The sequence below is a fragment of the Ovis canadensis genome, chromosome 1 (genome assembly GCF_042477335.2).
Source record: "Ovis canadensis isolate MfBH-ARS-UI-01 breed Bighorn chromosome 1, ARS-UI_OviCan_v2, whole genome shotgun sequence".
In the NCBI taxonomy this organism is placed as follows: domain Eukaryota; kingdom Metazoa; phylum Chordata; class Mammalia; order Artiodactyla; family Bovidae; genus Ovis; species Ovis canadensis.
This window is the reverse complement of record NC_091245.1, coordinates 124,681,889-124,700,996: the sequence shown is the minus strand read 5'-3', so window position 1 is coordinate 124,700,996 and position 19,108 is coordinate 124,681,889. Positions and strand designations below refer to the sequence as shown.

At 40.6% G+C, this 19,108-nt stretch overlaps 2 protein-coding genes and 1 long non-coding RNA gene across 12 annotated transcripts in view; 1 reads left to right on the top strand and 2 right to left on the bottom strand.

Moving 5' to 3' along the window:
• Positions 1-30: 30 nt before the first annotated feature.
• Positions 31-11,241, bottom strand: DONSON (DNA replication fork stabilization factor DONSON). Of its 3 annotated transcripts, XR_011248413.1 has the most exons (12): positions 10,295-11,213; positions 9,493-9,573; positions 8,213-8,416; positions 7,109-7,287; positions 5,726-5,904; positions 5,022-5,103; positions 4,809-4,913; positions 3,779-3,977; positions 3,414-3,660; positions 3,154-3,317; positions 2,414-2,626; positions 31-814 (listed from the first exon to the last, which is right to left on the bottom strand). XR_011248413.1 is itself a non-coding variant. In XM_069549008.1 (10 exons), exons 1-10 carry the CDS (start codon positions 10,598-10,600, stop codon positions 677-679), a joined length of 1,686 nt encoding a protein of 561 aa, XP_069405109.1. In that variant the 5' UTR covers positions 10,601-11,241; the 3' UTR covers positions 31-676. The 3 variants fall into 3 exon arrangements, 1 of the variants encoding a protein (XP_069405109.1); XR_011248412.1 differs by lacking the exon at positions 3,154-3,317; XM_069549008.1 differs by lacking the exons at positions 3,154-3,317; positions 3,414-3,660 and having other exon boundaries at positions 10,295-11,241.
• LOC138418220 (uncharacterized) lies at positions 10,693-18,213 on the top strand. 2 transcript variants are annotated; one of them, XR_011445939.1, is made up of 4 exons: positions 10,744-10,949; positions 14,691-14,799; positions 17,035-17,164; positions 17,826-18,213. It is a non-coding gene; the product is annotated as an uncharacterized lncRNA (long non-coding RNA). The 2 variants fall into 2 exon arrangements; XR_011445938.1 differs by lacking the exon at positions 17,035-17,164 and having other exon boundaries at positions 10,693-10,949; positions 17,946-18,213.
• The window catches only part of CRYZL1 (crystallin zeta like 1), a 36,734-nt gene continuing 28,955 nt past the window's right edge, over positions 11,330-19,108 (bottom strand). For 3 of the 7 annotated variants that reach the window (XR_011248435.1, XR_011248434.1, XR_011248432.1), the window contains 6 exons: positions 18,004-18,102; positions 16,212-16,333; positions 15,675-15,785; positions 14,660-14,765; positions 12,246-12,291; positions 11,330-11,716 (listed from right to left, as the gene is read on the bottom strand). Coding sequence is in view for 4 of the 7 variants with exons in the window: in XM_069549194.1 (XP_069405295.1) it covers positions 11,617-11,716; positions 12,246-12,291; positions 14,660-14,765; positions 16,212-16,333; positions 18,004-18,102 (473 nt within the window). In the remaining 3 variants the exon portion in view is untranslated. Of the gene's footprint in view, positions 11,717-12,245; positions 12,296-14,659; positions 14,766-15,674; positions 15,786-16,211; positions 16,334-18,003; positions 18,103-19,108 lie in introns of all 7 variants that reach the window. The other 4 variants (XM_069549194.1, XM_069549177.1, XM_069549184.1 and 1 more) reach the window with 2 other exon arrangements.

Genomic DNA, 19,108 nt, shown 5'->3' with positions numbered 1-19,108 from the left:
CTTCACTACTGTTACTTCTTTACCCAATGCTTTTGATTTCTAAGCACTTTTATTTAAGAAAATTTGAATGATATATGTATATATATACACACACAAATAACCTACAAGAACATATTAAATACTGCTTTGTTATGACAGCTGAGCGAACTTTACAACTCTTGACCCTGTTCTATACGGAATACAAAATACCCTAATCAGAATGAACACGCATTAAAACAAGTATTTGAGAACAGAGGAATCATAAACAGGCAGGAAACCAGCTAAGGTGGAAGCACCATCAATCAGCCCAGTAGATAAGCTGACTGTCTCCTAAGCCAACTGTTCATTTTGCCCCGATGCTGTTACTCACAATCTCTCAAGATAATTGATCCTAAGCCTCAATTTCCATTTGCAATGAAACACTTATTTTTCTACCATTTATAATTAATGGACCTAGAATTTTCATTCAAGTTTTAAAAAAGTTTTATCTTCATCAAAAGAGTAAAAATGATTTTCAAAACCTTAATCCTACTCTTAAGCTTAGTGCATGTAATAAAAAGTTACTGTGAAAGAATAATATTTGTAAACATTTGGGTAACTTCCAAAGTGAACTTTAAAGCCAAAGGTATAAGAATCTTGAATTTCCGTGCTAGAAGGGTTTTTTCCTCACAGATTCCTTTTAGGCTTACTTTGGTGTTCAGGATCTCCAGTTATAAATGTAGTCACTCATTTCCACATGCCGTAAGGACAGTTTTCCCAGGATTGGTGTTTGACAAAGGTGGTCCAAAGTTTTAGGGTGCAATCCACAGTTGGCAAGCTCCTCATGAACAGCCTCCTGTGAAAATTTGTAAGGAAGTCAGTAAAAAGCATGAGTCTGAACACTGAGTTTTAAAAATTAACATGGGATCTTTGACAGATTTCTCATTGATTATTACAAAGGCAAATTTATCATGATCAGTAGAAGCTCACCCTGAGAATTTCTACACAATGACAGCATCCCCAAATTCTAATTTTGGTTATTTTTACAAGTCTGGCAAACTGCTAAGTTTAAAAGGCCTTATAAATAAAAATCTACGTTTAAAATTAAAGGCAAATGCAGAAAGCAAAGAGTAGCTAAAAAGCCTCTTGAAAGTGAAAGTTGGCATAAAGCTCAACATTCAGAAAACGAAGATCATGGCATCTGGTCCCATCACTTCATGGCAAATAGATGGGGAAACAGACTTTCATCTTTGTGCTCCAAAATCTCTGCAGATGGTGACTGCAGCCATGAAATTAAAAGACGCTTACTCCTTGGAAGAAAAGTTATGACCAACCTAGATAACATACTGAAAAGCAAAGATACTACTTTGCCAACAAAGGTCCATCTAGTCAAGGCTATGGTTTTTCCGGTCGTCATGTATGGATGTGGGAGTTGGACTGTGAAGAAAGCTGAGCGCCCAAGAATTGATGCTTTTGAACTGTGGTGTTGGAGAAGACTCTTGAGAGTCCCTTGGACTGCAAGGAGATCAGCCCTGGGATTTCTTTGGAAGGAATGATGCTAAAGCTGAAACTCCAGTACTCTGGCCACCTCATGCGAAGAGTTGACTCACTGGAAAAGACTCAGATGCTGGGAGGGATTGGGGGCAGGAGGAAAAGGGGACGACCGAGGATGAGATGGCTGGATGGCATCACGGACTCGATGGACGTGAGTCTGAGTGAACTCCGGGAGTTGGTGATGAACAGGGAGGCCTGGCGTGCTGCGATTCACGGGGTTGCAAAGAGTCGGACACGACTGAGCGACTGAACTGATACTTCAGTTTTTAAAGTGTGTGATACGTATCTAGAAACTTTTGTATCGTGAAACTTACCAAGTAGCACTCTCCCCCACCTCCCCCCAGCATCTAAGAAAAACTTAACATAGAAAAAAGGCACGGGGGTTAAATAACATCCATAATTATTAATCTTCCAATAATAATTTATAAAAGGAATCAGGCAGTTCTGCATCTGAAAGGACAACGAAAATAACGCCTTTTGTTAGGGAAGTTCTTCAGTAAATGTTTCCTACAACAGTGTGAATTCACAGAATTTATCTCCTCAAAAAAAGTCATTTTTCCCTTCCCCTTGCTAATTAATACTTAGTACAGTTTAATAACTTAGAACATCAGTTTGGCTCATCACAAATGACTGATTTCCTCCATCCATGTAATTTGAGAGCTTCTCTGACAGCTCTGTTGGTAAAGAATCTGCCAGAATGCAGGAGACCTGGGTTCGATCCCTGGGTTGGGAAGATCCCCTGGAGAAGGGAAAGACTACCCACTCCAGTATTCTGGCCTAGAGAATTCCATGGACTGTATGGTCCATGGGGTCACAAAGAGTTAGACAGGACGGAGCGACTTTCACTTTTATGTAGTTTGAGAAGACTTCAACTAGATTTGTTTACCCACTGTCTACTTACCTTATCCACTACTTTATCCTTTGGTGGGCAGATATTAAATACAGCAGTTGGCTCATGTGTATACAGTCCTGCAGAAAACGACCCATTCTGTGAAGACTGGAGTAGCATCGTCACAGAGTGTAGAGCGTGAGGCATAATGGGGCCTGTAATCTCCAAACTAAACTGATTTCTGTAGCCAGAAAGACCTTGTGTCTTCACATTCACACTTCGAGCCTTCAATAAAATTTTAAAGAAAGTTATGGTACCATCTCTCAAGCTTTTGTCCCCAGCTAAAAATGTGATCAATAACTTCTCATTTGGGTATTCTTCTCTTTAACAGTTAGGGAACAAAAGTAGTTCATAAGGTCCACCACAAGAAAGTTTCGTTGAGTAAACCTGTTCAGAAATTCTCAGCTTCCAGTACTAGTTCTAAAGAAAATAACTTCTAGTAATGGTATCCTTCGTGGTTTTTTAATGCACATTCAATGCATAATATTAGGAAAATAAAAAGATTCTGTTGCTGTTATTCACCATGTAATTCACATCAAAACTGCATGTGTATTTCTTCAACAATATGGAGAGGGATTCTTTTCACTTAACCATGATCCAGTTTTTGAGACCTCCCATAATTTGAACATGGGGCTTCCCCCGTGGCTCAGTGGTAAAGAATCCACCTGCCAAGGGAGGAGATGCGGGTTTGATCCCTGGGTCGGGAAGATCCCGTGGAGAAGGAAATGGCAACCAACTCACAGTATACTTGCCTGGAAAAATCCCATGGGCAGAGGAGCTTGGTGAGGCTACAGTCCATGGGGTCACAAAGAGCTGGACACGAGTTAGTGACTAAACAATAATGTAATTTAACATAATATTCCTGGTTGGCTCTTTCAGTGGTTCAGAAAGATGAAATGAAATTAAGCAACTTTTCCTATGGCAATAATTCAAATACAACATTTCAAATAATTAATATAGTTCATATAATTCCTTTGAAACAACTTTATATCAAGGAATTTTTTTTACTCACAGCAAAGAAAATGTGCACCATGTAAAAAAGTTGTGGTTTAGTCACTCAGTTGTGTCTGACTCTTTACGACTCTATGACCCCATGAACTGTAGCCTTCCAGGATCCTCTGTCCATGGGATTCTTCAGATAAGAATACTGGTGGGGGTTGCCATTTCCTCCTCCAGGGGATCTTCCTGACCCAGGAGTTGAAATCCATGTCTCTTGCATTGCAGGCAGATTCTTTACCACTTAGCTACCAGGAAAGCCCCTATAAAGAAGTTGAGCTATTAAAAAAACCAAGAATTCATCCTATCAAAAAAGGGGGAAATATGTCTTTGGAAGTTAGGTGATGACAATTAGTACAGAATTTCTTTCCTTTTTATTACCTTAAGCATTTGCATTGTGGCACCTCGGAAAGCTACTGGGGATAAGAGGGTTGGTGGAAGTCCTGCCTGTGGACCTGAGGTAGCAATTAAACTCTTACAGTTGATCAAAAAATTTAGCAGTGTAAAGGTATTCATTCCCTTCACCAACACAACAGACTCTGGTCTGTGATCCATTTGTACTTCATGTATCTCTTTACGCCTGAACATGACAATCAAGGAAATTATAAATACAAATCCCATACCAACAGTAACAGCAGTTATCTTAATCTTGACTCACCAGCAACCCTTTTCCCTACTCCAAATGAAATGCTCTTGCTAATTCTCTTCACTGCAATCATGAAAGTGAAGTGAAAGTGTTAGTCGCTCAGTCAGGTCCGACTCTTTGCGACCCCATGGACTGTAGCCTGCCAGCTACGCTGTTCATGGGATTCTCCAGGCACGAGTATTGAAGTGGGTTGCCATTTCCTTCTCCAGGGGAATCTTCTCGACCCAGAGATTGAACCCAAGTCTCCTGACTGCAGGCAGATTCTTTACCATCTGAGCTGCCAGGGAAGCCCTTGCAATTATAAGGCATCCTAATAATCAAAATCATTTCTTTATGACCATCTGAATCTGCTAGAAATTGATATTCCTGAGAAAAATGAATTTCTTCTTTAGTCAAAAATCCATTCCATTCCCCTCCCCAAAACGGAATATTTTTACTTAAAAAAACTTCGATTTTTCTTGTTTTACTGCTCTTACGGGTTTGCTTTTTAATGTCATGTGGGGAAGTTAAGTTTGAATATGATCTTAAGGATACTTTAAGATAACAGTAAAAGAAAACTTCCAGTCAATATTACATTGCTCAAGAGAATTCCCTAGTGGTCCAGTGGTTAGGACTCTGACCTTCCACTACAGGGGGCATAGATTCGATCCCTGGTCAGGGAACTAAGATCCTACATCCTCATCAAAAAAAAACAAAAAAAGTTACATTGCTCACTAACTGAATTCAGTGAAACTCAATCTGAGTTAACAGTAACTGAAAGGATACAGCTTGATAGAAAGTACGTCTGGTTTTTTAATTTTATCTTGCACACCCATCTCTTCCAGCCAGGAAAAACCTTCTTCTTCATCCTCATCACTGACGGCTTGCTCCCTAGGACATTGCTACAGTTAGTTAGGGTTCACATTTCATAACGCTGTTTCCTCAACATCGAATCCTTATGGCACATGGATGATGTAAAAGGTTATCTTAATCACATACTCCCCATGTTGCAAGCCTGTTCCAGACGCTTTCCTCTTCTCAGGGCCATTTTCTTTTATTAAAGGCAGAGAAAACTCAATATCTACATGAGAAAAGAAAAGTGTAACTGTGTTATATTTAATATACTCTGAAAGAATTAACAGTCTTATTGACTTGTAGAGAATATTTGAAAATGAGTTTCTACACTTGATCATTAAGGCAGTGTTTTCCATGCTTTCTTGACAGCAGCTCACAATACCCAAGTATCTCCTTGAAACAAATGGTTGTGGACAATATACATTCTCACTATACTTGGTAATCTTTCATCGAGTATATATTACTCTATTTCCTTTTTTAAAAAAGTACTGAATAAGTCCACTGAACAGACTTCATGATCTACTAATGTGTTGACAAAGTTTATTAATCAAGTTATTAGAAGAGTGTAGATAATCTGTACTATAAAAGAAATTCTACAGGAGTATATTCAGATTGGGACTTTTCAGCTTGATATATGTTTAGAGACAAGAAAGGGAATATAACTTAAAGCTATGTACAACAGATAACTTAATTAAATGCTAAAAAAAAACAAAGTGAAGAAATGAAGTAATTTTTAAAGTAACAAGATAAAAGTTGTAGAAGATAATTCAACTGTTAGAAGACAGTTCAAATTTTAACTTTTAAGGTGTTTACAGTTTGGTATTCTCACTTTAAAGGTATAGTTTTACCTTCGTTTTTCATAGCTTCTCTTATACCTCTAGTTGTAGGAGATATGAGAGCTGTGATGACATCATCTCCTGCTAATCCTGCTGCACGGAACAGGATAGTAAACTGATAGGTACAAACGTAGAAATAAGGGCAAAGTTTTGTCTTCAGCAGGTTATATAGAGAAGTAAAGCTCACAGACCTATGAAGAAAAATATTTTTCTTTAGGAATTATTAAAATGTCAATTCAATGTTGAAAATTTTTATATCACTTGATCCTCACCTGATTTTAAACACAATTATTACAGGTAATGGTCTGAATTTTTCCCATGACATAGAACTTGGCTTTTTAAAGGACTGAAATTGGTCACGGGACTCACTGATGAATTCTAAATACTTTAACAAGTAGCATTTAACATTTAAATGCTTGCCATTTTTTCTTTAGACAAAGCAGTTGATATCAGGTTGCTGACTTTTAATAAGCAGCTTCTACTGATGAGAAGAAACACAGCCACTAACAAGAAGTAATATTAAAGAATTATGTCTCTATATAGTCATCAAACACTTATATACATTCTGTAACTACATAAAGAGAATAAGAGCTGGAAATTTCCTGTCAGCCTAGTGGTTAGTACTCCTGGCTTCCACTGCAGGGTTGCATGGGTTCTAACCCTGGTTGGGGACCTAAGATCCCACAAGCTTTGCAATGCAGCCAAAGGGGGGAAAAAGGAGTGAATAAGAGCTAAACAAGTAAACAATTTGAGAAAAAAAAACTCTGGCAGGGAGTGGCCTGCACCACGCAAAATGCAGGATCTCAGTTCCCTAACCAGGACTGAACTTGGGCTACGAGCCCTAACCAGTGGACTGCCAGGGAATTCCCCAAAAGTAAACAATTTAAATCAGTTTAAATTGGTAGTCATGGCTGTTGTTTTTCGCTAAGTCATGTCCGACTCTTTGTGACCCCGTGGACTATGCATGCCAGGTTGCCCTGTCCTTCACTATCTTCGGGAGTTTACTCAAATTCACATTCATTGAGTCAGTGATGCTATGGAACCAATGCATCCTCTGCTGCTCCCTTCTTATGCCTTCAATCTTTCCCAGCATCAGGGTCTTTGCCAATGAGCTGGCTCTTAGCATCAGGTGGCCGAAATATTGGAGCTTCAACATCAGTCCTTCCAATGAATATTCAGGGTTGATTTCCTTTAGGATGGACTGGCTGGATCTCCGTGCTGTTCAACAGACTCTCAAGAGTCTTCTCCAGCAGTTAATTATTAACATTTTAATAAAATAATTCAGAAGGACAGAAAAATCCATCAACTAATGTCCAATTACACATCATAAATAAGGAAAGAATACTGCTAAAATGAAAATTCACTATGAGATTCACAAATTTTTATTCATCTTACCAGTCACTCATTAACACGTGTTGCAAGGTGTCATCATTTGACCATGGAGTTGTCTTTCCAGCCATTTTTCTGTCAGCTCCGATACGAGGGAACAATGGCAGCCAAGACAAGGCAGGGTGGAGCCAATAGATGAGGCTCTGCTGGAAAGCACAGCGGAGCTCCGTGGAGAGTTTGGGATCCTAAAATCCAAAGATGGTATTGGACAGTTTTTGCCCCATTAGAAACACAGAATTTAATTAAAAAGACATTGAATATACCAAACATTTATTCTTCTGTAACAATGTGTTAACAACAGTTAGAGAAGCTAAAGTGTAGTTTATTATTGTTCGGGAAAACGTTCCTTGCCAGCAATTGCAGTCTGTTAACCCACATATCAGAAGGACACCTAGACATAGAGAGGAACATTTGCCTGTCTCCACCATCCTTGAGAACAATGATGATCATTTTTTACCACCAGGGCAGAGGTGCGTGTGTGTAGGTAACACTATATTAAACTCCTTTGCCTCAAAACGCTTTCAAAAGTAGCCAGTAAAAACAGATAGTCCCAATCACAAATCACCAGGATCTACTGATTAAAAAAGAGGTAACCAAGGTAATCTCTTTTAACCTAGTTTGAGTTGAGCTGCTTGAAAGTAATGGTAATTACATTTTCGAAAACCTTTCTAGAACTCATTAACTCTACTAAATTTACAACAGACTGTTGCCCAAGCGGGTAAGAGCGCATTTAAAAAACACAGTATACAGTATATGAGAAAACCAGTAAAATCTCTTTGCAATCCTACTCCTCAATTGCTTTTCATTTCCTTCTATTTTTTTTTTTTCTCGCAAAAGGCCTTAAAATGAATAGTTTAGTTCAAACAATTCTTGCCTGCAACAACGAGTAATTCTCAGGACAGGTCTATAAATTTAAGACAGTTACTCAGTATGATTTTAAAAAGTATATGAGTGTGGCATTTGGAAAATAAAATAATTTCCCACTTCTCTGTGTCTTAAATGTCCAAAGAAAAACTTAATGGAAGGAAATGTCGCTGACAGTTTGCAGAGAAGTACTTTTTATACTTCATTTGTTACTTTAAAGCATTAGCTATTTTCTCACAGGATTACCTGTATACTTTGAGGCAAAGTAACTTCTGTTGCCCTGCAATGCTGGATGATACCTTGAGCCTCTTCCTGGGCTTTCAAATGATCTGCCCAGGTAAAGGGTTGAGAAGAGGTGAAAAGGAGTCGTGTTTTAATGCTCCAGTCCACAGGTAACTCAGTACTTTCTGAGGGTGGAATATCAGATTCGGAGAATGATACATGAGGAGTCTTTTAGAAAACAAAGAACACAAAAATTAGTAGAGTACTAAGGAAAAAACCCTTCCATCTACAGGAGTCATCCACGAAACATGCTCATGATTACTGAAATCTCAAAATGTTAGGAACTGTACAATAAATAACACTGGAAACTAATTACACACTGTGAAAGCGTCCAGAAAGAGCTATACTAAACCATTAACAGTGACGTTGCCTCTGGAAAGTGGGAATTTGTTGTTGTTGGGGGTGGTGGTAGTGTTGGAAAGGCAGTTTTCACCTTTTATTATAGTTATACATAGTTTAGTCGCAAAAGAAATACTATTTTCATGATCATAATTTTTAAAAATCTGCTATTGATACTGCTGTCAAAACATATATCTTCCAAGCATTTTTAGCTTCCCAAACTCTGGAGCCAGGGTTAAGCTGCTCCTTGCAGGGAATCTGGCCTCTGATCAGCCTCTCAGGCTGGTTGAAGAAGTGTCCGCTGCCTCAAACATTTCCCCCAAACTGTCTGCTGTCCAGTCACTGTTCTCCACATTAAAATGACTCTTTTAAGTGATGCTATTTAAAAATAATAGGGAAGGGGGAACCATTTCCAACCGACCTGAAGGCCATTTACTTGCAAGGAAGGGAGACTGGGTCTTGGGGGAACTCTTCTAGCCTGCTCCCCTCTGGACAAACCATCACCAAGGAAGTAGCTGAGGAATGGGGTCGAGAGCAGCATGTGGTGTTGAGGGGGTAGGACGGAGGTTTAGTGATATGCCACCAGCTGTGGAACTCATCTGGGGACTTGGTTTGAAGATTCAGGGTGGGATAAGCCTGGAGGCACTAGTTCTGAGTGATGCGTTGGACTTGTCACTACCTATGAAAAAGAAACCTCACCTCTAAATCTGCTTTAGCACTGGTGCCATGATAAACTGTTACTACTACATACAAAGTCCTTTATCAAGGCTGATGCTGGCGGTCCTTTCAAGTCTAGTAGAAATGATCACACAAGGCTCTCTGGTAAACGATTTTCCAAGTACAATGCTTCTCAGCAGTCTGAATTTATAAAAACATACACTCTAATGACATTTCAAAAGTATTACCTGGTGTAATTCTGTAATGGCTCTTCTTTCAGGAACCTTCTCTTCCCAAAGCAAATCATTTTCTTGATTAGAATCTAAAAACTGAGGTGAAAAAAATGGTCCTTTTAAATTCTAAATGATGCTGGAGTTCGCTTTAAACCTGCAGAACTTCACCTGGCATACAAGTTTCTTAATAAACCCAGGAATTCACAGGAGCCCAAATCTGAGTGTCACAAAACGCACGGGGAAGAAGGCAGGTGGTCTGCACAACTGATAACTCAATGATCAATAATCTCAACTCAAAAGATCCAAAAGGTTTTGGAGTAAGACAAATCATTCATGGGGTAAATTCTGACCCCTTGATCAATCCTCACCATTCCTCCAAATCCAGAATAATTTGGAAGGCGACAGAAGAGACGCACTGAATGCCGCAGGAAAGAGGGTCCTGTATTCTTCCCCTCAAACGGGGGCCTTCCCCGGGTGGCTCCAGGACGACTCGGAGCCACCCGCCCACTGACCTTTCACCCTTCCCACCCCACGGCGGCCGCCTAGGCTCCGCAGGCCGGGCACCGGACGGGAGCGCGGGAGATGCAGGGTCCGCTCCGCGGGACCGGCCAGCCCCGCACGCCCCGCGGCCGCTCGCGGAGCGCACTTCACGCCGCCCCCCACCCCCCACCCCCGGGCACCCTGAGGCAGCGGACGACTTCAACTCGGTGACCATTTCCCTCCCGGGACGCGAGAGCCCGCCAGCTCTACTTCAGGCCGAATCGACCCCCGGACTGTTACAAGAGCCCCCTCGGCTCCCAGGCGCGAGGACACTCACCGGGCTCGGCGCCTCCGGCTGGCCGCGGGGAGGGCCCTCGGGAGGCTCGGAGGCGGCCTGTGGCCGGTTGTCCAGGCGGGCGAAGGGGTTCCTTCGGGCCCCTGCCGGGCCGCCGCCGCCTCTACCCGCCGCCGGGAACGGGCGGAGGGGCAGCCCGGCCGCTCGGGCGGCGCGGCGGGTCGCCGGCTCGGGCCGCTCCGCGGGCGACGAGGCGGCGCCGAGCCTCCGACCCCTTTTCCGTCGCAGCCGCAGTGTCTCGGGAGGCCTTTTGAAACTGGGCGAATAGCCGGGCACAGACACGGCCATGACGCGCGGCGGAGGCCGAGGGGGCCGGCCCGGCAGGCGCTTCCCGCGCGCCCGGGCTCCGCCTCCGCCGTGACCCCGCCCCCGAGCCGCTCACGGCGCGTGCGCGATGGGGCCCTCGCGCGGCCCCCCAGCCCAGAGCCTCTGACGTTCGCCCGGGCCCGCCCCAGCCATGTTCCTCCCGTGGCGCGAGAAGCGCTGCTGTCGCGTGTCCCAGGACGTTCTCCGGGCGCGCCAGCCTGACATCCCAGGGCTAGGTGTTTGGGAAGCGCGCCGGGAGAGCCGAGTGCTATTTAAATCCGCAGCGAGGCGCCAGGAAGAAAGGAGACGTCACACTTGGGCTGCCGCTTCGGTAAGCTTCCGGAGCTCAGTGGCGACGTCCAGGGCTGCAGAGGGGCTTGGGCCTCCCCTCCCGACCCCCAAAGCGGCCCCAGCCGGCATCGCCGCTGCAGCCATTCACGCAAACACTGTAGAGGTCACAGGCGCGTTAGTGTTGCTCTGGTTCCATCCTGAGGAAACCCTGGAGTGAATGAATACTTGAAGTAAAAAAAAAAATTTAGCTTTCTCTTGGCTAGATCCTTTGATACTTGAAAATATATTCCAAGTATTAAATTACGACAGCAAAGGATGTTTAAAGAGGGTAAGTATTGAGAAAAGAGCTGATCAGAAAAGTATTTTGACATAGCAAGACTCCCAACAGCTTGGTCGACATAGTGTGGATTCCGATGACAGTTTTTCTTCATGTAAAGAATTTATAAGAGGCAAATATATAGAGACAATACTTTAAAAGGCTTTCAGAATATTCCCTTTAGATGTTAAATTTTACAACTGTCTCGACCGTCTGTACGATAATTTTTTTCAAATACTTCAAATAAATGAGCATCTTTTTTCAGCAGGAAAATATGTTTAAAAACACAAAACTTGCTTTTAGGTTCCTTGACTTTTATGAACAATCTCCAAGGAAGCCCTGGCTTCAAACACTGGAACTGGTTCATCCAGCTGAGGTCTGAGAGAGAATATTAAAAATGAACAACTTGCTTCTTTCTTCCTTGGTTTTTCTGAACAACTTCCATGGTAACTTTTGCCTCGTATAGTGGAATGGGTTCATCCAACTGAGGTCTGAGGAAAAATGAAATTATTAGAAATGTCTAGTTAAGGATGAGGAGAGTGCACAGCAGGGTAGTTGACAGTTGCTGTAGTTCAACTCTATTACTTTAAATAAAATTTGTCCATTAATATTTCCACTATTAAAAGTGGTTAGATTTTGAAAGGGGAAAATACCCATTCTCTCCATTCCCTTTTTTAATTCCTCTTTTTTGATAAACAGATTCAGCTGAAAAAAATTGTACTTTTTCCTCCTGTCTACCTATGGGTTATTTCAAATTGCTTTGGGAGGGGTGATGCGGATAAGTGAAGGGGCTGATACAGTATGGAATGCAGTAAAGAAAACTCATGAACCACTTATATCTTAGGGAGTAATTACTTAATGGTGTATCACAGGATACACAGCAGCTGTTTATCTAAGCAAAATGTAACATTTGGTGGCAACAAGTATACTGAGAAAGCTGAAACAAAAAAGGGAATGCCCATTTTATCTCTTGGAGAATAGAAAAATAAACAAGAACAATGATTTGGTTGTTTAGCATACCTAAAAACACCAGTTGATAACTTCTCCATCACATCTTTTAAGATACGTAGCTGGAAAAGACTGTTAAGGTGACAATGCAAAAGAATAAATAAAACTATCTGATAAGCAGAGGATGCTAGGCAGGCCACCTATTTTTGTAACAAATTATGTAAGCTGTCCAAGTCTACCTCTAAACCAGGAAAATGGGGGAAGTGATTTGAGAGAGAGTGACATAGTAGAGCATAAAACTTCAAAGGACAAGTGATGAAAGAAGCCTAATGTTTCTCCTTAAGTAATGACTAGTGTTATCCCAAGTGGACGGTATTAGAATTTTTAGTTAAAAATTTTAGCACTTATATTTCTTACTTTAGGTGCACATTTATTAAGCTAGTTGATATATGTATGCAAGAAAATTAATAATCTCTGCATCTAATATATGCAAATAATAGACAGTATAAAATTTAAAACTCTATAGTCATTTAATTGAAATAATATTAGAATTGAGAGTCTATATAATTGCTGCTGCTGCTGCTAAGTCGCTTCAGTCGTGTCTGACTCTGTGCGACCCCATATACGGCAGCCCACCAGGCTCCCCGGTCCCTGGGATTGTCCAGGCAAGAACACTGGAGTGGGTTGTCAGTTCCTTCTCCAATGCATGAAAGTGAAAAGTGAAAGGGAAGTCGCTCAGTCGTGTCCGACTCCTAGGGACCCCATGGACTGCAGCCTACCAGGCTTCTCCATCCATGGGATTTTCCAGGCAAGAGTACTGGAGTAGGGTGTCATCGCCTAACTGATAGTACAGGAGAATTATTTATGATGTATAATCACACAATTGGAAGGCTATCTCTATCTAAATCATAAGCATCCACTGGCTCACGTGTGATGCAGTTGAGGTGGGGTTGCACAAATGAGGGCTAAAGTTTGACTCAGGACTTTAGGAAATTTAAGGGAGAAAACAGAAACATAAGCTGCTTTAAAGATATTTTTAAAAGGACCTAAAGAATACTGATTCACTGTTTGTAACTGCAAATTCACTTTCTTCTGTTAATGAAATTGCCAATGGTATGTGTAAGAGAGTGTGTGTGTGTTTGTGTGTGTGTATAAATATGTATTTCTGATTTTTGAAAATTTAACATTTCTTATAAACATGTCATATTTTACCTTGGTCCATGGGTTTGTCAGATAGGTTAAAATCTTACGGTGTGGGGGAAAGGAGAGCAGTTGAGAGAATTAAGTAATGCAGGCAGAGGCAGCCAGCCTGCCTTCAGATACGTAAGATTCAAAACATGCTAACTTGTGTTACTTTTAATACAGTGTCTCTATAATTAACATCCCATGGTATTCTTGAGAATTACAATGTTATTGGACATTTCATTATTTAAAGCTGAAGTTTAAATAATTCTTTTAGAGAGTTAAAAATTAAGTTTATTCCAAATTTAATAGGAAAATATTTAATCAAGAATACTTTAAACACACACATTCACTACATTAAGGGGATGTTCTGGTTTTGAAATGAACTCTTTAAAACTCAAAATATGCAATATACTAATTACATACTATTATTTGAAGGCTCTGAAATAAGCTTGCCATAGATTTTAGAGGAGGCTGGCCTTGTACATAGCACGCATATGCAACAACGCGCGTTTGATAAAAATAATGATATTCAGTGAGACGTTAGTCTCTTCATGCACAATTATACTCTATTAAGTAATGAGAATGTATTAATATTTATCCAATATATTAATAATAAAAATTTTACCAGGTACAGCTGCCTTTAAGACAGGCATCTCAGAAACAAAATGTTTATTCTTAAATTGACCCCGCTCTAAAGAGGTTTGGACTTTTCTTTCAGAACTGCTTTCAGAGTCTCAAGAAAACTTGATTACTTTTACTAAAATGGAATGATTCAGTTTTACACTTGATTTGTTACTGAATCACTTCCATTAAAAATAATCAATCCATCTTTCTTTGATAAAGATTTCCTAGCACTGATATTCTTAAAAACAGCCCCCCCAACTCTTTAATGTAGATGAATATTCTGAAATGTTTTGCGCAGTGGTGCCACCATAGGAGTACAGATGTAGTCTCTTAAGGTGACCTCTGATTTTCTTGAGGCCAGATTAAAGTGAAGTAAATTTTTCCATGTCTCCTATAGTTTGATTTCTCCTTCAGAAATGAGCAAGACAGCTTGGGTGGTTCCTGTCCTGGCACTTGCCAGCTGCATCCTTGGGCGTGTATTAACCTTTTATCCTTCTGCTGCTTTACTCATGACAGAGGGATAATAATAGTACTTAAATTTCACACGGTTGTTTTCATATTTAAATAAGTACCTATAACACACTTGGAACTAGCTATTACCATTATTAAAGAATTTAATGATGAGAATACAAGGTACATTTCAAGCCAGAAATTCAAATCCGTAGGAAAAAGGATATAAAGATACTTTCCCTGTTGTACATTTGACAGATTCCAAACTTCATCATTAAGGAAAGCCACTGCTGCTCCCTTGAGGAAAAGGCAATGACTATCTGGAGGATCCAGCTTGGATAAAATGCACAAAGAACGCTCAGTTACTGTGAGTTTAATAGCAGGAGAATGATTGGTATCTTAGGTCAGAAAAATTTTTACACAAAGTAAGTAATACCCAAATCGCAAGTAATTGGCACACAGACTTTAGTAACAGTATGTACACTGTAATGTTTTCTTTTCTAATTCATTGTCCAAAATTATGAAACAGCAAGGTCAAAATGCAAGGCCAATCCAGAGGTGATAAAGTGGTATTAGGGTGTCTGTGTGTGTGTGTGAGATTTCTAGCTGCTACTCACCTCTGTGTGTGTGTGTGTGTGTGTGTGAGAGAGAGAGATTTCTAGCTGCTACTCGTGTGTGTGTGAGATATCTAGCTGCTACTCACGTGTGTGTGCGCATGTGTGATTTCTAGCTGCTACTCACCAGTGTGTGTGTGTGTGATTTCTAGCTGCTACTCACCAGTGTGTGTGTGTATGTGATTTCTAGCTGCTACTCACCAGTGTTTGTGTATGTGATTTCTAGCTGCTACTCACCTGTGTGTGTGTGTGAGAGATTTCTAGCTGCTACTCATGTACATGTGTGTATGTGTGATTTCTAGCTGCTACTCACCAGTGTGTGTGTGTGTATGTATGTGTGATCTAGCTGCTACTCACCTGTGTGCGTGTGTGATTTCTAGCTGCTACTCACCAGTGTGTATGTGTGTGTGTGTGAGAGAGATTTCTAGCTGCTAGTCACCAGTGTGTGTGTGTGTGTGTGTGTGTGTGAGATTTCTAGCTGCTACTCATCTGTGTGTGTGTGTTTATGTGTGATTTCTAGCTGCTACTCACCAGTGTGTGTGTGTGTGTGTGTGTGTGAGATTTCTAGCTGCCACTCACCAGTGTGTGAGTGTGTGTGGTGTGTGTGAGATTTCTAGCTGCTACTCACCAGTCGTTTTCAAGAGGATGTTAGAAAATCATCGAAGACTGGAACGTAAGAATTCTGGTGTGTGAATATCACCATAATAAAAATCCCTGAATTTTGCTGAGAAATGTAAAACTGGAAGAAATGTAAAAATGGAAGACTACACACACATGCACACACACACACACACATAGAGTAAATTCTAATTTGAATAATTAAGAAATTGTCATTTTATATAGTAATATTTTGCTAAGTATATGTCAACATGATGTTTGTTACTAGGGAAAAAAATCTTATTTGAAATACTATTAAAAAATTTAGAAGTCATTATTTCCAAACCACTAAATAAAAGTTAAGTGAACTCTGCTATATTTCAACTATATTTCAACATCTTGGCCAACAGCTAAAGTTAAAAAAAATAAAAGCTATATTTCTTTAAAAATAGGAAATAATTAAAAATTTATACAAATTTAGCCACACCGTGCTAAAAGACGTGGCATTATTCTTTGTTAATTATATCCTATTGGTGGAATAGTAATGCTTTATTGTTTCTGATAATACCTGCAGGTTTTCTTCTGTTGTTACCCAATGGCCTCCAACACCAAGAAGGGTGATGATATCATGTTTATGTGGTAGTAGTTGTAATTTTTCAGCTGGTTCGTCATCTTTATTATATAACCTCACTTACAGAAGAATTGTTGAAAAAGAAAGAGGGAGAGAACATATATTTTATAGTAATCTGATAAAAATTTATTCTTCAAACTAGTTGTTTACTTTTAATGTAACAAGGAAGCATTTTTCTTAGAACAAGGTAACATGTATTCAGACACCTTAAAATACACTTTTGCATTAAAACTGTTCATATAATTTACTTTAGATTTAATTATAAGTGAGATAACTAAAGATAAAACGTCTCTTTCAATCTGAAAATCAGACAAGATAACAACACACACCACTAAGTCTGACCATTTCAGTCATACCATTGATAGCTTAATACTCTGGGGAAAGCTGAGTCCTAAGTAAGGAACTCATAGATTCAAGAATGTCCTACTTTGACGTAATGATCTCCTACTTATTGAAATGTCCATTTGAAAAGTTAATGAACTATACATTCACTTCCACTGAAAAATTTTTCTGAGTTAATTTCAAATATTGAAAATGCTGGCTAAAGAAACAGCTATGGCCATAGCTCCATTTGTTATGATCTTAGAAGATAAATTCTAACAAAATATAAATAGAATCCCCTGGCAGGCTTGTGAAACCTATTCTTAAGGTGCAGTGGCACTACCTAAGTGTGTAGAGATTTGGTGTTAAATAGCTATTGGTTAAACTACAAAAGTTCAAGGATGGTAAAATGCAAAAAAATTCTCTATTTTCCAAAAAGGGACTGTAGAGGCTCACCATCCTACAGAGAGGAGCCATCCATAGCAGAAACAAGTGACTGACTGAGACCTGAACTAGTCCAAGAACCTCTGAACCCGTGAAGAATCCGCCTGCCAATGCAGGAGACACAGGTTCGATCCCTGGGTCAGGAAAAGCCCTGTGGCAGGTCGCAATCCACTCCAGTATTTTTGCCTGGAAAATACCATGGACAGAAGAGCATGGCAGGCTGCTGCTCACAAGGAGTCAGACGTGACTGAGTGACTGAGCACAACCACCACAAGCACAACCAGGGAGGCCCCAGGTTTCTTGTAGAGATGCTTAAATGCCCATGCCTAGACTTCAAAGGGCTTCCCAGGTGGTACCTTCGGTAAAGAAGTAAAAGTGAAAGTCACTCAGTCTCTTTGAGACCCCATGGACTACACAGTCCATGGAATTCTCCAGGCCAGCATACTGGAGTGGGCAGCTGCTCCCTTCTCCAGAGGATCTTCCCAACCCAGGGACTGAACCCAAATCTCCCGCATTGCAGGTGGGTTCTTCACCAACTGAACCACCAGGAAAGCCCCCAGCAGTAAAGAACTGGCCTGCTAATGCAGGAGACGTGAGACAAGGGTTCAGTCCCCGAGTTGGGAAGATCCTGGGGAGGAGGGCATAGGAACTCATTCCAGTATTTCTGCCTGGACAGAGGAGCTTGGTGGGCCATAGCCCATAGGGTTGCAGAGTCGGACATGACTGAAGCAACTAAGCACGCATGCATACTTTTTTAAAAGGTAATCATGTTCTCTCTTCTGACAGTGCTTAAAATGGGAATAAAATGAAGAGGCTCCAATTCAAAAAGTTAAATAAAAAAAAAACTCTCGACCTCAACTTAATAAATATGTAAGTAATTACTTCCTGGTTCTGTTTTTTTCCCAGAAATTTATCCATCACAATCAAAAAATGACAGAGACTCCTGATTTAGTAAAGTGCCCACCTCCAGCATCTAGGACAATGTCCACTCCGAGACCACCTGTTTCTTCTAAACAGCTTTCAGCCACATGGGCTTTCCCGTTAGACACATCGATCACTCGAGCTGCAAAGGACAGGAAGTCAGGCGATTGTACTGTTCTCTATGTGATCAACACAGCTCCCAGAGGAAGAGCAAGAAAAGCAAATAAATTTCTCATCTCTGAAGTGAATTAAATGGTTGAAGCAGTTATTGAATCTGAATTATCCTGTTTTTCACTCATCTACCCCAGTGTTGGTAAGGGTGAATTTAAATGAAGAAACTGGTATAGTCAATAAATTAAAATATGAGCATTCTATAGATAAGATATTCCAAGGTTGATCTGTTGACACAGAGGACTGTTTTATAGCTAAAGGGTGTTTTGCCAGAACTGAGACTCTCTAAACCACAAATGTACCTATATAGATATGAACTGAAAGATTAAACAATTTCTTAAGAATGTTCAGATTTAATAGAGTTCAGAGCTCAAAAGTACAAAGATCTATTCTGGATTTGGTACTTCTCTACTAGAGGCAGTTTTATCCTTTCTCAGTCACAGAAATCGCAACCTGTACCGGCATCCCCTGACTTGCCCTCCAAAACAAAACAAAAATTCCTGAAGGTGAAAAAACAAAACAGGATTATTCTAAGCAGAGTTAGTGAAAATAAAACTAACTGTAACTGGTTGTTTTAAAGTACTATATTAAGAGAACAAGCCAATGAGAACGAAAAGATCTCAGAATTTGGGGACTTCCCTGGTGGTCCAGCGGCTAGACCACTGCTCCCAAAGCAGGGAGACCAGGTTCAATCCCTGGTCAGGGATCTACTTAGATCCCACATGCTACAACTAAGAGCTGATGCAACCAAATAAATATTTTTTTTAAAACCTCAGAATTTGTTGGAAAATGAAGATACATCTATTTCATTTTTGTATCTTTGAACACCTCATTTCAGAGAATTCTGCTCAGAGCTGCTCAGATTCGAGGTGTAGTCAGTCCAGTACTGACTGAAGTCTTGGGGATGGGTGTGGGGAGACCGAAGGGAAGGGCAGGGTTAACCAAGAGGAAACTGCTCCTTGTCCACAGTACTATTT

Bases quoted from the DNA above. Each gene is read 5' to 3' on its own strand.
- DONSON (XM_069549008.1), bottom strand. From the start codon at position 10,600: ATGGCCGTGTCTGTGCCCGGCTATTCGCCCAGTTTCAAAAGGCCTCCC. The intron at 2,627-3,778 runs GTAATAAAAAGG...ATTTTATTGAAG, and splicing joins CCACAATGCAAATGCTTAAG to GCTCGAAGTGTGAATGTGAA. The intron at 815-2,413 runs GTAAGTAGACAG...AAATTTTCACAG, and splicing joins AGGATAAAGTAGTGGATAAG to GAGGCTGTTCATGAGGAGCT.